At 53.3% G+C, this 13,320-nt stretch overlaps 1 protein-coding gene across 1 annotated transcript; it reads left to right on the top strand.

Moving 5' to 3' along the window:
- Positions 1-257: 257 nt before the first annotated feature.
- On the top strand, positions 258-12,648 carry LOC149855507 (POU domain, class 5, transcription factor 3-like). Its single transcript, XM_090022579.1, has 6 exons — positions 258-358; positions 414-771; positions 6,829-6,940; positions 8,132-8,262; positions 11,715-11,879; positions 12,406-12,648. The coding sequence occupies exons 1-6, from the start codon at positions 258-260 to the stop codon at positions 12,646-12,648; spliced, it is 1,110 nt and encodes a 369-aa protein (XP_089878705.1).
- The last annotated feature ends 672 nt before the right edge of the window (positions 12,649-13,320 follow it).

The following is a 13,320-nucleotide window of genomic DNA, read 5'->3' as shown; positions in this document are numbered from 1 at the left end:
GGCGAGGGGCCGGGCCGCCCCGGGCCACGGGAATCAAGTTCATTTACGAGCCATTGGCGCCCATTGTCTCGGCGGGGCCAATCGCGGGCGGCCCATTACCATAGCGGCCCAAGCCGCGGGCCGCCGCCCGTCGGGGCTCAGAGGGGGCCGCGCCGCCCCTCGGAGCCAGGGCGGCAGCGGCGCGGGGCGGCCGGGCCGGGCCCGGCTCATGGCGCGCTGAGCGGAGCGGAGCGGAGCGGAGCGGAGCGGCCGCCACCATGTTCAGCCCCGACGGCTTCGGGCTGGCGCCGGACGGGGGCGGCTACGGCGCGCTGCCGCCCCAGCAGGGCTTCTTCGCCTTCCCGGCCGTGAAGGTGGAGTACGGGGCCGAGCTGGCGCCGGCCGAGCCCAAGCCCTGGTACCCGGAGCCGCAGCTGGGGCTGGCCGGGCCGCCGCCGGGGCCCGCCGCTGCTGGAGGGGCGGCGGGCGGCCAAGGAGGAGCCGGCGCCCGAGGCGGAGCGCCCGGCCGGCTCCCCCGACGCCAAGGGCACCCCGCCGCCCTGCTGCGCGCCGCCCTGGGCCGCCCCGTTCTGGCCGGCGCCCGCCTGCGGCAGCCCCGTGCCCAGCCAGCCCTTCCCCGGCCTCGGCGTCTTCCCCGGGCCCCGCGCCCTCTACCCCGGCGCCCTGCACCAGGGCGCCGCCGCCCTCTCGGGCCCGGGCAGCTCCAGCGCCAGCTCCAGCTCCAGCGGCGCCGCCAGCGAGGGCGGCCACTCCAGCGACAGCGGCGACGAGGTAAGCGCCCGGCGCTGGCCTGTGCTGCCTCAGCGCCTGGCCGCACCTGCCCGCCTCGTGGGCTGCTCTCTGCTTCAGGCCTCCAGCAGGAAGTTTGTCTGCAGACTCTGCCCGGGCTGTCTCCCTCCGAAGGACCCGTGATCACTGGGGTTAGGGCACTGAGAGCCAGCCGGCACGGAGCTGGGAGCAGGGGGTTTAAAGATCAAATGAGACGCTCCAGTCCAGGGAGAGCGCGGCTGGGCCCCGTGCCAGGAACGCTCTGTGGCAAGCGGCCTGGTTACAAGGCTGCCCTGTACCGCAGGTGGGATGTTTCTACTAGCCTAAACCCTCCAGGACTCTCTCTCTCTCTCTTCCCTCAATTCCCAACTTTCTCATCTCCAGGCTTTTCTTTGTTCTCCTTTTGCTTCTCCGTGAGCCTCTAGTTTTTCAGCCTCTTTGTTGGTCTGCAGAACTTGAAGCCAGAAGAGGCGGTGAGGCGATGTGGTCTGATCACCTGCACGACGCAAGGCAGAACCTTTCCCGGGGAGTTACAGAAGGAAGAGGCTGCAGTGGCAGGGCTGAGGAGCTCGGGGTTACCAGAAGTTGGGTTCAAACCTGCAGAGACTCATGCTGCTTGTTGGGACTTGGGTCCAGTGCCAGAGCTGCTCAGTGGTCTTGGCTCTGCGGTGATGGCCTTCCCGTATTCTCCAACAGGCGTGCAACCCTCCTTTCTTCCTCCAGTCTTCTTACCCAGCTCTCTCAGGCAGAGTTTCAGTTCAGCCCCCTAAGGGCTTTATGGCCTTGTGTCTTACAATAGCCATAGATGGAAGAAGCTGATTACAAACACTGATTCAGGAGTCTTAATAGCAGAGGATGTCAGGTTTTGCAACCACATGCTTTCACCCAGGCCCAATATTACCCTACTGCGCTGTATTTCAAAGCCATTTTTCCCTCCCACATCACCTCCTCTCTTGCCTAGGTTCAGCAGTGGTGTTAAAGTCCCACCCAAGGTACAGGATGAAATGGCATAGCGGCCACGTGCTCTCCAGAGTGTTCTGGATGCCCTTCAAGGAGGGGCCTTACCGGTTTTGAAGGGCTTGTACGGGCTACACTGCCAGGCTGACGGTGGGTTTCTGGATCCCATCCTGAGCCGTAACAGTACTGTTCAAACTCTCTTCTGATGCTTTGAATGGGGCTTGCTTCCATATTTCTCTCTGGCTATCATCTAAACCTGGCCGATCTTCAAGATAAGAGCGTGACTTTTCCTTGGGGTCCCTCTGCTGGCTGCTGCATACCAGAGCTGCCGTCTCCATATCATTTTCCAAGGAATGTTTCAGATTCTCTGGATGGCATGCCATTCTTTGCCTCTTCTGTGCAAAAAAAGCCATCAAGCCTCATAACACTTGCTTTTATGTTCCCCCTCCAGCTATTGTTGTTGTTTTAAGTGGAATTTTTAAAAAGCCAGCTACTGTGACTGTAGAGGTTGGATCCCGTCAGGCTATCATAGCTTTAACCTGTTCAGTTTCTTGATTCACAGGTAAATCAACCTCAGACTATTTTAGCTTGGTGCAAATTGGCTTAAGCTTAAGCTCACCTAGGGTTTGCATCACTAACTTGGGGGGGGGGGTGTATGTTTGGTGTAACTCAGTACGGAGAAGACTGGAGGTCTCTTGGTGGATCATTCAGGAAAGTTGGGGACAATCAGCATCTCTGATAATTAAGGCGCTCCCTCCTCTCTTAAAAAAAGAAAAAAGGCGACAGAAGGAAGAACTTTTTTTTTTCTGGATCTCTGGGATGGATGGAGCATCTGAGAAGGCCCAACTGTGTGCAGCTAGCCTGTGCATTACTGGACCCCTATTTAAAGCGAGGAGGGTAGTGATTACGTGTGCCAAAATAGCTGACTGGTCAGAATATTTGGGAACTGAGGCAAGATTCATAAGCTGTGCCACAGCAGATCTGGGGAGGGCTGCTCTGAAAATGGTGTGTAAATGAGAACCTGAGCATGGATGGGTGGTCTGTTGTGGCTCTCCCTTCCTTTATAGTTCTAAGTGGTTCTCAACCTTTTTTAGACTCAAGGCACAGCTCTAACCTGGGAATCGAGTAGCACCCAACTTCAACAATTAGCGTTATGTATTATAGTGCTTATCTCCTTACAGAGGGGACCAGGCAGTGGCCATGGGGGATCAGCTAAGCAGGGACAAACCTGAGCCTGCATCTTATCTGCTTATTTCCTCACTTCCCTTACCACCTTGGCATGCCCTCAAAAGGATCTGGTGGCACTCTGGTTGAGAATCGCTATCCCAGAGAGGTTGTTCACCACCTTTGACCTTTATCTCTAGGTCAAGCAGGCGTGAAAAGCCATCATGTTGCTTGGCTAAGTTTTGTACCCATTGTACCAGTGTATGTGATAATGTAGGTTATAGATCATTAGGCCTGTAATGTTTTCATCTTTGGTGTTAAGAGCAGGCTGCTGTATCCTGAGCATTTTAGAAATTAGGCCTTTGGGCAGCAGAGCCAGCTGAAAGGCGGATATGGACCTTCCAATAGCAAATATTTTGTTGCGTGGGACACTGCACCTGCTGACTTTGGTTGCACCCTGTTTCTTTTCCCCATGGGAGCACCCAGTGGACCAGGTGCTTGGTCTTGGGAAGCACCTGGAACTGAAGCGGTTTTAGAGCCTCTAGTGACCTCCTTTGCCCCAGAAACAGGGTTTGGCAGTAGTAGATCCACACTGGCTGCATGGTATGTTTCAGATGAGACTGGGGGTCCCTTAGGCTATAAGGTAGTCTCATATGTAGCAGTCTGGGGCTGGGTGGCTGCTGTCAGTGCATTGGTTGTGGTTTAGTGCAGAGGTAAGGGTTAGTTTGGGGGTATGTTGTTGGACAGAGTTAGCTAATGCATCACTCTTACATTTTTGCACCCCAGCTTCTCACTAGAATCTTGGTGGTGCTGTAAGTGAGTTAACTCATTTAACTGAAAGCATTGTCTAGAGCAGTGTTTCTCAACGCATGGATCGCGACCAAAAAGTGGTCACAAGAATATACAAAAGGGTCACAAACTTCAAAAATGGATTCTCCTTTAAAGGAGAAGATCGTGGGAAATGGTGGCTTTTTCCTTGCAGGCTGTCAAGAGTTACAGCCTGTGAGGGGCTGCTTGGGGGCCCCTCCATGCCTTATGTGTGGGGCAGAAGGGTGTGTACCCTTCTGCCCCACACACTTACCCCCTGCCCCACATGCTGGGGGGTGGTATGTCAGGAGGGAGGGGCACTGCGTTGGGACTGTTCATCAGTTTTTTACAAATGGGTCCTGGTGCAAAAAAGGTTGAGAACCACTGGTCTAGAGTTCAGAATCTGGTTTCATTGGGCTGGTTAGTTTTCCCACCGTTCCCTGGGTCCTGCAGCTCTGGTAAGGCTGCAGTAACTTGAGCTGGGCTTAGCAGTGTAGCTGCTCACACCCAGGGTTGGCTAAGCCACATGCTGATCACCCATGCTATCTGCCCATATTTGTAGGCAAAGTGCAAATCGATGCATGCTTAGGGCTGGTCTTTTCTGGCAAGGGAACACTTAACAGCTATGTACTTCCTGTGGTGGGGAGATGCTGATGAGCCAGCTCCCCAGCCAGTATCAATGGGTGTATCTCACTAGGAGCTCATCTATGGCTACTGTGGAGGTGCCTCCAATCTCTTCTTTACTTGTCCCCTCCAGCCTGGAGCAGGGCAGGATCCAGAGTAGTGGTGGAAGGGGAGGGCCTTGAGGAAAGAGATTGTGCAGTGGGGAGGAGGATGGTGTTAACAGGCTGGCTGGTGAGTCGAGACTTGGCGCACACCATATCTCAGTCCAATCTTCCTATGCATGGCTTATGCAAACTTGTTGCTTTGGTTTTTGAAAGCATGTACTAGCTGCAATTTTAGCTTAGATCACTGAGTTTGCTAAATGTTGGGAATTCAGGGATTGAATTCAAAGAGTAGTCCTGGGCTTGGTACAGAAATTGAGGTGAGGTTCTGCAGCTAGTCTGCCAGAGGTAGTGTTAAACCAGAGGTTCTCAGCCTTCTCTGTGCTAGGAGAGCTTACCCATTTGTAAACATTGGCCAGTCCCGATGCAGAAAATAGTTTTAAGTAGAAACCAGTGCTCTGGCCCTGCAGTGTGTGGGGCAGGCCCCCCCCCAGGCAGTCCCTCACAGGCTGGAATTTGCTAGCCTGCAAGGGAAAGCCCATGGTTCCCCAAGTTTTCTCCTGTTAAAGAAGTATCCATTTTTAGTTTGTTTGCAACAATTTCATATGTTCTTGCAACCCCCTTTTGAGTCCTGGCCCAGGGGTTGAGGACTATCATGGCTCCATTCTGGTTTTGGACCCCGTTGAGCCAGGAAGTTATCAAAGTAGGTGTGACTAAATGCCCCTAGGGCTTGGGGAGCCTGTTGAAATTATGCTAACTGGTGCCAGGAAGAACAAACTGTTGTTGATGGAGACTCCAAATACTGCAAAGACTAAGTGGGTTCAGAAAGAGGATGGTGGTGAAGATAAAGTAGTACTTTTACTAGAAAAAAAAAATAGACAGAATCTGCACTTGTTATTACTTTCCTCTACCCAGCCTTGAGCAACTTCTCCTGTAAAATGGAGGCTGCTTATCCCTGCCTGGTATGGAGTGAGTGAGGATTAAATTACCCATTAATGATTGTGGGCAGCTCTGGTACATGGGTGAGGAGGGTCTCTGTCCTGTGGTGGATAGGGCAGGTGGGTGGGAAGTGCTGTCATTGCTGGGGAGAAAGAGGCATCAAACTGGCTTCTGCCTGTCTTGGTGACTCCATCCCCGGGGCAGGCTATATAGCAGGGGCGGGCCAGATGCGGCCCACCAGGTCGTTCCATTCAGCCTGCGGGGTCCCTAAAATTTGAGAAAATTAATATATATATGCCCCTAGTTGCCTGTCATACTGAGTTTTGGCAAGCCAATGAGAGCCGCAAGTGGCCCGCCCTCCAGCTGAAATAATTGCCCGCCCTTGCTATATAGAATAGGTGGCTCTGTGTCTAATCCATTATCTCAGAGGACACTTGCCTAGGGTGGAATGAGAAGCTGACCCTAGGGAGTGGGGATGTATGTGGTGGTGTTGTGGGGAAGGAGGGTATGCCTCAAAGACACAGAATTTGAGTCTGTCTGCTTTTTAAAAGTTACTGTATTTATCAAATCTCTTTTATATGGTTTAGCTCTCATCTCAGGCCTAACCTGCATCACTGGCCCCTTTCTTCCTACACTTCCTTTCCCCCTAGTCTTGCTGTTCAAGTTTTACACTCTCTGCAGAAGTTGACTTCAACATCATACCAGGCTATGTGAGGAAGACAGACAGGGCTATGAGAAAGAAGTGGGTGTTGCACACTCCTTGCAGACTATACCAGGGCAGTGGGATATGTAGGTCAGCATTTCTCAACCTGTGGGTTGCAAAAACATATGAAAGGGTTGTGAACAAACTTTAAAAATGGATTCTCTTCTAAAGGAGAAAAATGAGGGAAACTGGTTTTGTCCTTGCCTGCAACTAGCCGCTTGGGGCCCTTATGCCCCACACACCCACCTCCCGCCCCACACGTTGCTGGTCTGGGGGTAATGGGTTGGGAGTGAAGGGAACTGGGTCTAGACTGGCCATCGGTGTTTTTACTAATGGTTCCTGGTACAAAAAAGGTTGAGAACCACTGGTCTAGGGGACTTCTGAGACAGAAGTTCTGCTGTGAAGCAGAATGAGATGGAGCAACATGGAACAACCGTTTCCTGCCGCTAAATTGGGTTTCCCAGGAAGTGTCCAGCTAAAGGGATTCCTTCTGGGGTTCTGCACCATGGCTGAATTGCAGGGTGAAGGCTTGCTGAGATAAACCACCTAGGACCACGGCCCTTCAGATGCCTGTCACAGCTGCTGTGCTGAAACCCAGAGGCAGCTGCAGAAATGAAACTTGTATCTCCAGGGATTGCCTCATGCATCCGTCTCTGCTGTCTGAGCAAAGCCACCTCTCTCTCTTTCTCACCCCCTTGCATCACACTCAGGGTTGTGGGTATTTCACTGAACACTCACAGAAATGTTTTCTGCTGCTTTATTTAGGACACTCCCACGTCAGAGGAGCTGGAGCAGTTTGCCAAGGACCTCAAACACAAACGCATCACATTGGGGTTCACACAGGCTGATGTAGGGCTGGCTTTGGGGACTCTCTACGGTGAGCGTCAGCCCTTTCCTCCTTTTGCCTCGGGCCCCTCTGGTGTTTCTAGGGTTGTCTGGGTGGAAAGATGATTCATCTAGGGTAAAGGAAGGCAGGAGCAGTCGCATTCCTCTCAAAAAGGGGCAGCTTCCTCCACAGTTTGACAGTCAGAGCAGCTGGAAGGTCAGAGCCCTATAAATACCCTGAGGACTCAGCCTGATGCTTTAGCCAGTACTTCTGAAGTAGTTGAGGGTAATCTTTTAATTGTCATTAAATGTTTTTTGAGAGGTGTCCTAGTACCTGATCCCCCTGGTGTGACTTGATTTACTCCCCAGTAGATGGTAGAAGATAACAAAACTCTGTGGAGTGGCACTAGGGACTGCCAGAACCCACGGGGGGGCAGGGTAGGGAGGGACCTCAGCTGCTAAAAGATCTCTCAGTTAAGGAGAGGAGCAGGAGAGGACCCCCCCCCACTTTCCATACCAGGGTACAAGGTAAGGGAGCAGATGACCATGGCCTGTCCCAGAGGTGGGGAGCCCAGCTGCACAAGTTCAGATGGGGATTTCCCAGATTTAGCAGCAGCCCAAGCATCATGAATGCTCCATAGCTAGGTCATAGTGTGTGGTGTGTGCGTGGGGGGGGGGGTAGTTCTTTTTCCCTTGACAGTCTTCCACCTTTACCTGTGCAGGTTAGGGTGTTGTCTTGTAGGTGTGTCAGGGTTGACCATCGTTCTGTTTCTAGATTGGACAGTGGATTTGTACAGGGTAGATAGAGATGATCCTGCCTCTGGGGGGTTGGACTAGATGAGCTCTAGAGCACAGGTTCTCAAACTGGTCCGTGACCACCACTGGTCCATGAACTCCATTGAGGTGGTCCGCAGAAAGGTGACCTAAGGCTAAAGCTGACAAACATCATACTCGACTTCCCAAAACTTTGCTCAAAAAAACACCCATTGCACTAGAAAGGTTAAGACTACTGATATTAAAATATGAGTTGTGTGCTTTGATTTGTAGAACAAAAAAAGTTTTTTAAGTGGTCTGCCAAGGCCCTTGGCAATTTTCAAGTGGTCCACGAAAAACGAAGTTTGAGAACCGCTGCTCTAGAGGGTCCTTCCAGACCTAACTTTGATTCTAAGCTTGGAATGAGGGATGGGCCTGGCAACTTGTTCCTCCCCTGCTGTATGAGTTACCTCCTTCCATGCTCCCCCAGGGAAGATGTTCAGCCAGACAACCATCTGCCGCTTTGAAGCTCTCCAGCTGAGCTTCAAGAACATGTGCAAGCTGAAGCCGCTGCTGCAGCGCTGGCTCAATGAGGCTGAAAACAATGACAATCTGCAAGAGGTAAGTGGGGGTCAGGAGGGACAGGATTAGGCCTGCTGTCTTGTCCCAATGGTCAAGACCCACTGTGACAGAGCTGAGGGCAAAGTGTTCCAGTGGTGTGGCCTTGCCATTCCACTTCAATTCATAGATTGTAACGCTTGGAAGATCAGCGAGTCCAGCCCCGTGCATCAGGCAGGAAAGCCAGGTGGGATCAGGTGACCCCAGCAAGGTGACTGTCTAATCTCCTCTTGAAGATTTCCAGGTAGGTGATTGCACCACCTCTGGAGGGAGCTTATTCCACAGTCTGGACACCCCGATTGCAAAGGAGTGTTTCCTAATGTTGAGCCTGAATCAATGTTCCAGGAGTTTGTGGCCGTTACTCCTGGTTTTCTCTTCGGGTGCCCTGATGAACAGTTGCCACTTGAGTGGCATCTGGTACCTGTACTGTGGGGAGTGCACACCTGGCCTCCCCTTCTCCCTTGTGACCTGAAATCCCAGGATAAATGTCTTGCCTCTGTCAGGTCCAATGGCCAGCCCTATGAGAAGAGACTGAGGGGCCTGAATCTCTTCAGTCTCCGCAAGAGGAGACTCTCGGGGGATCTTGTGGCTGCCTACAAACTTATCGGGGCCAGCAGCAGGGACTCGGGGAAAGTCTGTTCACCAGGGCCCCCCTTGGAGTCACCAGGAACAATGGCCACAAGCTGAGGGAGGATAGGTTTAGGTTAGATATTAGGAAGAACTACTTCACGGTAAGGGTGGCCAGAGCCTGGAATAGGCTTCCCAGAGAAGTGGTGCTCTCACCTTCCCTGGAGATCTTCAAAAGGAGACTGGACAGGCACCTGGCTGGGGTCTTATGACCCCTGCCACCCCCAGTGCTCCTTCCTGCCCGTGGCAGGGGGTCAGACTCGACGATCTATCTAGGTCCCTTCCCACTCATTGGTTCTATGAAGCTGCAGCAAAGTCTGTTAAGGTGGAATATCGGGAAAAACTTTCACTGTTAGTACAGTGAGGCAAATGAATGGACTGTCTAGAGAAGTTGTTGAATCTGTCTTGCTGGAGAAGCTCAGGAAGAGGTTGGATAAGCCTTGGTCAGGCTGCCTGCCTGCTGTGGGCTCGGGTAGGGCCGGCTCCCGGCTGCAGTGTGCACTCCTGAGGGACAGAGGGGACCCACACCTAAGATCTGTGGGGGGCAGGGGCAGGGTGTGTGGATGCTGCAGGATTGTGCTCCTCACCCTGCTGCCTTCCAAATTACAGTGTGTACAGCCTGGTGCAGCAGCACGATCCTGCAGCATCCACACAAGAGGAGACTGGACAGGCACTGCCCCCATGCACACAGAGGAACCATGGCCAGGGCAGCTTTCCCGCATGGCTCTGCCATGCCAGTTGCACACGTTGCGATCTGGAGGACCTGGAGGAGGGCAGCAGGGTGTCCAGCTACCTGGAACTCTCCCTGCCCCTGGTCAGAGAGTGCCCAAGCTGGCTGGGGGCTGAGGGAGTGGGTAGGCTGCAAACCCCCTGCCTCTTCCTGGTCGGAGTGCCCAGCCAGCTGCAAACCTCCCCACTCTGTCAGCCCCCAACCAGCTTGGGCACTCGGGCTGGGAGTGGGGGAGATTCGTAGTCCCTCGGGTACTCCAGCTGGGTGTGGCAGGGGTGGGTTTGCAGCCTCTCCACTCCCTCAGCCCCCAGCCAGCTTGGGCACTCCAGCTGAGAGAGGGGATTTGAAGCTGGCTGGGAGTGGCAGGGGTTTGCAGCCATCCGGACGCTCCAGCCAGGAGCAGGAAGGCTGCAAACCCCCCCAGCCAGAGTGCCTGGCCAACTGCAAACCTCCCTGCACCCCACAAGCCCCACTTATCTCCAAGAAGAGTGAGCCTGAAGCAGCCTCCGGTAAGGTCGATGCTCGCACCCCTCCCTTCCCTTCTGGGCAGGGTTTGGGGGGTTTCCTTGCCCCTTTGCAAACAGCTTTTGCAGGGTGGAACTCAACTAGCCTGAAAAGCCCTTTGCAAAAAGGGGGGAATCTGTGGGTTTCTCTGCTAAAGACAAAATCTGTGTTTACTCTGATTTCAGAATGGGAAATCCATGGTTTTCTCTGTTTTGTTTTGTTTTTTTTCCATGGGAAATGGAAAACCTGGATCCCTGCTGATCACCATGCTAGGGGTCGAGAAGGAATTTTACCCCATGGTCAGTTTGGTACGTCCTGGGGGATTTGCCTTCCTCTGTAGTCAGGGGAGGCATGGTCCTGTTCCTGGGGTCTCTCAAGGTCATTTTAACAGATCTTTTGCTAAAAGGCTACACAATGGATTTGGATAGGGTAGCTTCAATTGGGGTGATCCTGCCTTGGGGAGGGAGTTGGGCTAGATGACCCCTGGAGGGCCTGTCCAATACACTTTTCTGATTTCTAGGTCAGAGGGCTGGAGTGGAGTGAAGGGGCTCTGAAAGTCCTGGTTTCAGCTGGGGAGGAATCCCTTCCCATACAGGCAGACCTGGGCCCAGCTGTGAAGCTGTCTTCTGAGTCCATTATACCCCCCAGGACAGGGGGTCATGCTAAGGTGCATGACTGCACAAAGCAGCACTGCAGAGATTTTTGGAGTATGCTATGGCCCACAGGGCTGCTTTGAAGGTTTCCAACCTAGCAGCTGATTTCAGAGACCCCAGACCCTATAAACCCAGCTGGGATTGATGACCCAGTTCCTTTGGTGCCTCAGCTGATGCCATCTGTTCCTGCTGATGCTTGGTCCTTGACCAGCAACTCCTTGTAGATCTTCCTTTAACGTTGCAGCCGCTGGCACTACCTCAACCTTGCTACCTCAGAGCAGGTCTCAGGTAGGGATCTCCCTAATGCCTTCTGCAGTAAGGACTAATGCAATATCTTCTTTAATTGCCTGCTGCTTAGCCCACACCTTCTCATGCTGGCTTCCTCCTCTGATGTGCTTAAAAAATATCTGGTTAAATTCCCCATTTGCCACCTGCCTCTTCCCACCTCTCATAGGTGGGCTGATGTGACACATTTTATAATCCATTTGTAATTTTTGAACTGCTCTTTCCCTGGCCTCAGGGTGTCTTGTGCTGGGCTGTTTGTGGTGGGGGGGTAGAAGGGTTGGGGAGAGAGAGAGAGAGAGTCTCCCGGAGGGAGCAGAACAAGTGAAATCTTCTAGTGTCTTCTGCAACAGCTGATAGCTCTTTCCATTGGAAACTTGCCCCCTGCAAGCCAACCAGTAAGTGCCAGTGTTGCCCTAGGTGGTCAGAGAGGGGCCTTTGTGGCAGTGTGCTCAACAGACTTGACCAAATGGTAGGGCATATCTTTTGGCAAGCTGTCACTTTGTCATATAAGACTGGTCACCAATCTACCTCCACTTAGCTGAGCACTGCTTGGCATTAGCCTGGGCTTGGGAAGAGCATTGCTCTATGGGTCCCTCTAACGAAGTGCCAAGGTTCCTGTGGGTTCTTCTCTCTTGCCCTCTCCATTGCTTTTCCAGCTGTGCAATGCAGAGCAAGTGCTGGCCCAGGCCCGGAAGAGGAAACGCAGGACCAGCATCGAGACCAACGTCAAGGGGACCCTAGAGAGCTTCTTCCGCAAGTGTGTCAAGCCAAGTCCCCAAGAGATCTCGCAGATTGCAGAGGATCTTAACCTGGATAAAGATGTAGGTTTGGCCTTAGGGCAAAAGGTGGTTCAGAAGAAGTCTCAGTGAAATTCAGTACACGGCCATAAGAACATGGCAGGAGCTCAGTGTCAGCCCAGATGCTACAGTCCCAGATGCAGAGGGAGTGTGCTGGGGGATTGCTTGTTAGTTAGATGATCGCCCTCTCAGTAGATCCTGGTAGGTGAAATTTAGGCCCAGGACTGTCCCAGTAACTGGAGGCACCCGCTTATAGCCATTTGGAGACGGTCATAGTGCAGCCCATGCAGAGATCCAGTGCAAAGACCCTAGTGCAGAGGGCTCTCTGGCACTTAGTCTGAGCTCTCCAGCTTGTACTGTTGAGCCAGGGTGGTGGATGCTTCACGCCAGGACTTCAGGGTGGAAATGAAGGAAAGTAGGCAACTTCCCAATGGAGAATGGGTCTAAGCTCCCTCTGTTTTGTTCACCTTGCTGGCTCCAGGGAGGAATGCATGTAACTCAAGAGGCTGATCCATTTCCATTTCTATTTCCCCTTGCCCCTACCCCCCAGGTGGTTCGGGTCTGGTTCTGCAACCGGCGCCAGAAGGGCAAGCGGCTGCTGCTGCCCTTTGGCAATGAGAATGAGGCAGGGATGTACGACGTGAACCAAGCCATGCCTGCCCCAGTGACGAGCCAAGGCTATGCTGTGGCACCCCTGGCCTCTCCACCCATCTACATGCCGACTTTCCACAAAGGCGAGATCTTCTCTCAAGCTCTGCAACCCGGGGTCTCCATGGGGAACAATGGCAACTGAACAGGGGTGGGGAGGAGGGGAGTGGGGGGCTGGGGGAGGGGTGCCCTAGGAGCTAAACAGGAGTGCCCCCTGGACAATGCAGCTCCACTGGGTGCCTCAGTCCCACTCCGAGGGATGGCTGCTGAGGCCTCTTCCCCCAGATGCTGATCTTGGAGCAGGAAGGTTGTGGGGATGGGGCTTTTGCTGTATTTTGCTACGTCTCTTGTTTTGTGGGGGGTGGGGGAGGCACAGGAAAGTGAGAATAAGGTGCGTAGATAGCATATTTGTTACACGGGGCACAATCTACAGACTGCCCTGTGTGCAAATCCCTGTGGGAGAGGTGCAAGGTGGCCTAAGGCAGCTGCCTCCCCTTGTCCCCACTTGCATCTCTGTCCCTGTCAGAGTTGACACTTGCTCTCTGGACTCCTTCCCAGCCCTTCCCAGTTCCTCTGGTCCACCACTCCCCCTACTTGGGGCCTGTGTTCCTTGCCCCTTTAGGGGAGGTGACTTCTCCCCATTCATTAATCTACCTATGCTGCCCCTCTTCTGGGGCCAGGCTCAGTCACTCTTTTGCAAATGGCGTTTTATGTACTTCTAGTTTTTTAAACCGGGAACCCTGTGTAGTGATTTCTAGTGTGAATGTGATCTTCTCTCCCTCTGTCCCCCTGGCCAGGCCTGCATGAGTTCACAGTG

This window comes from Crocodylus siamensis, chromosome 11 (genome assembly GCF_052110815.1).
Source record: "Crocodylus siamensis isolate JL-2025a chromosome 11, ASM5211081v1, whole genome shotgun sequence".
In the NCBI taxonomy this organism is placed as follows: Eukaryota; Metazoa; Chordata; order Crocodylia; family Crocodylidae; genus Crocodylus; species Crocodylus siamensis.
This window is presented reverse-complemented; position numbering and strand designations above follow the sequence as displayed.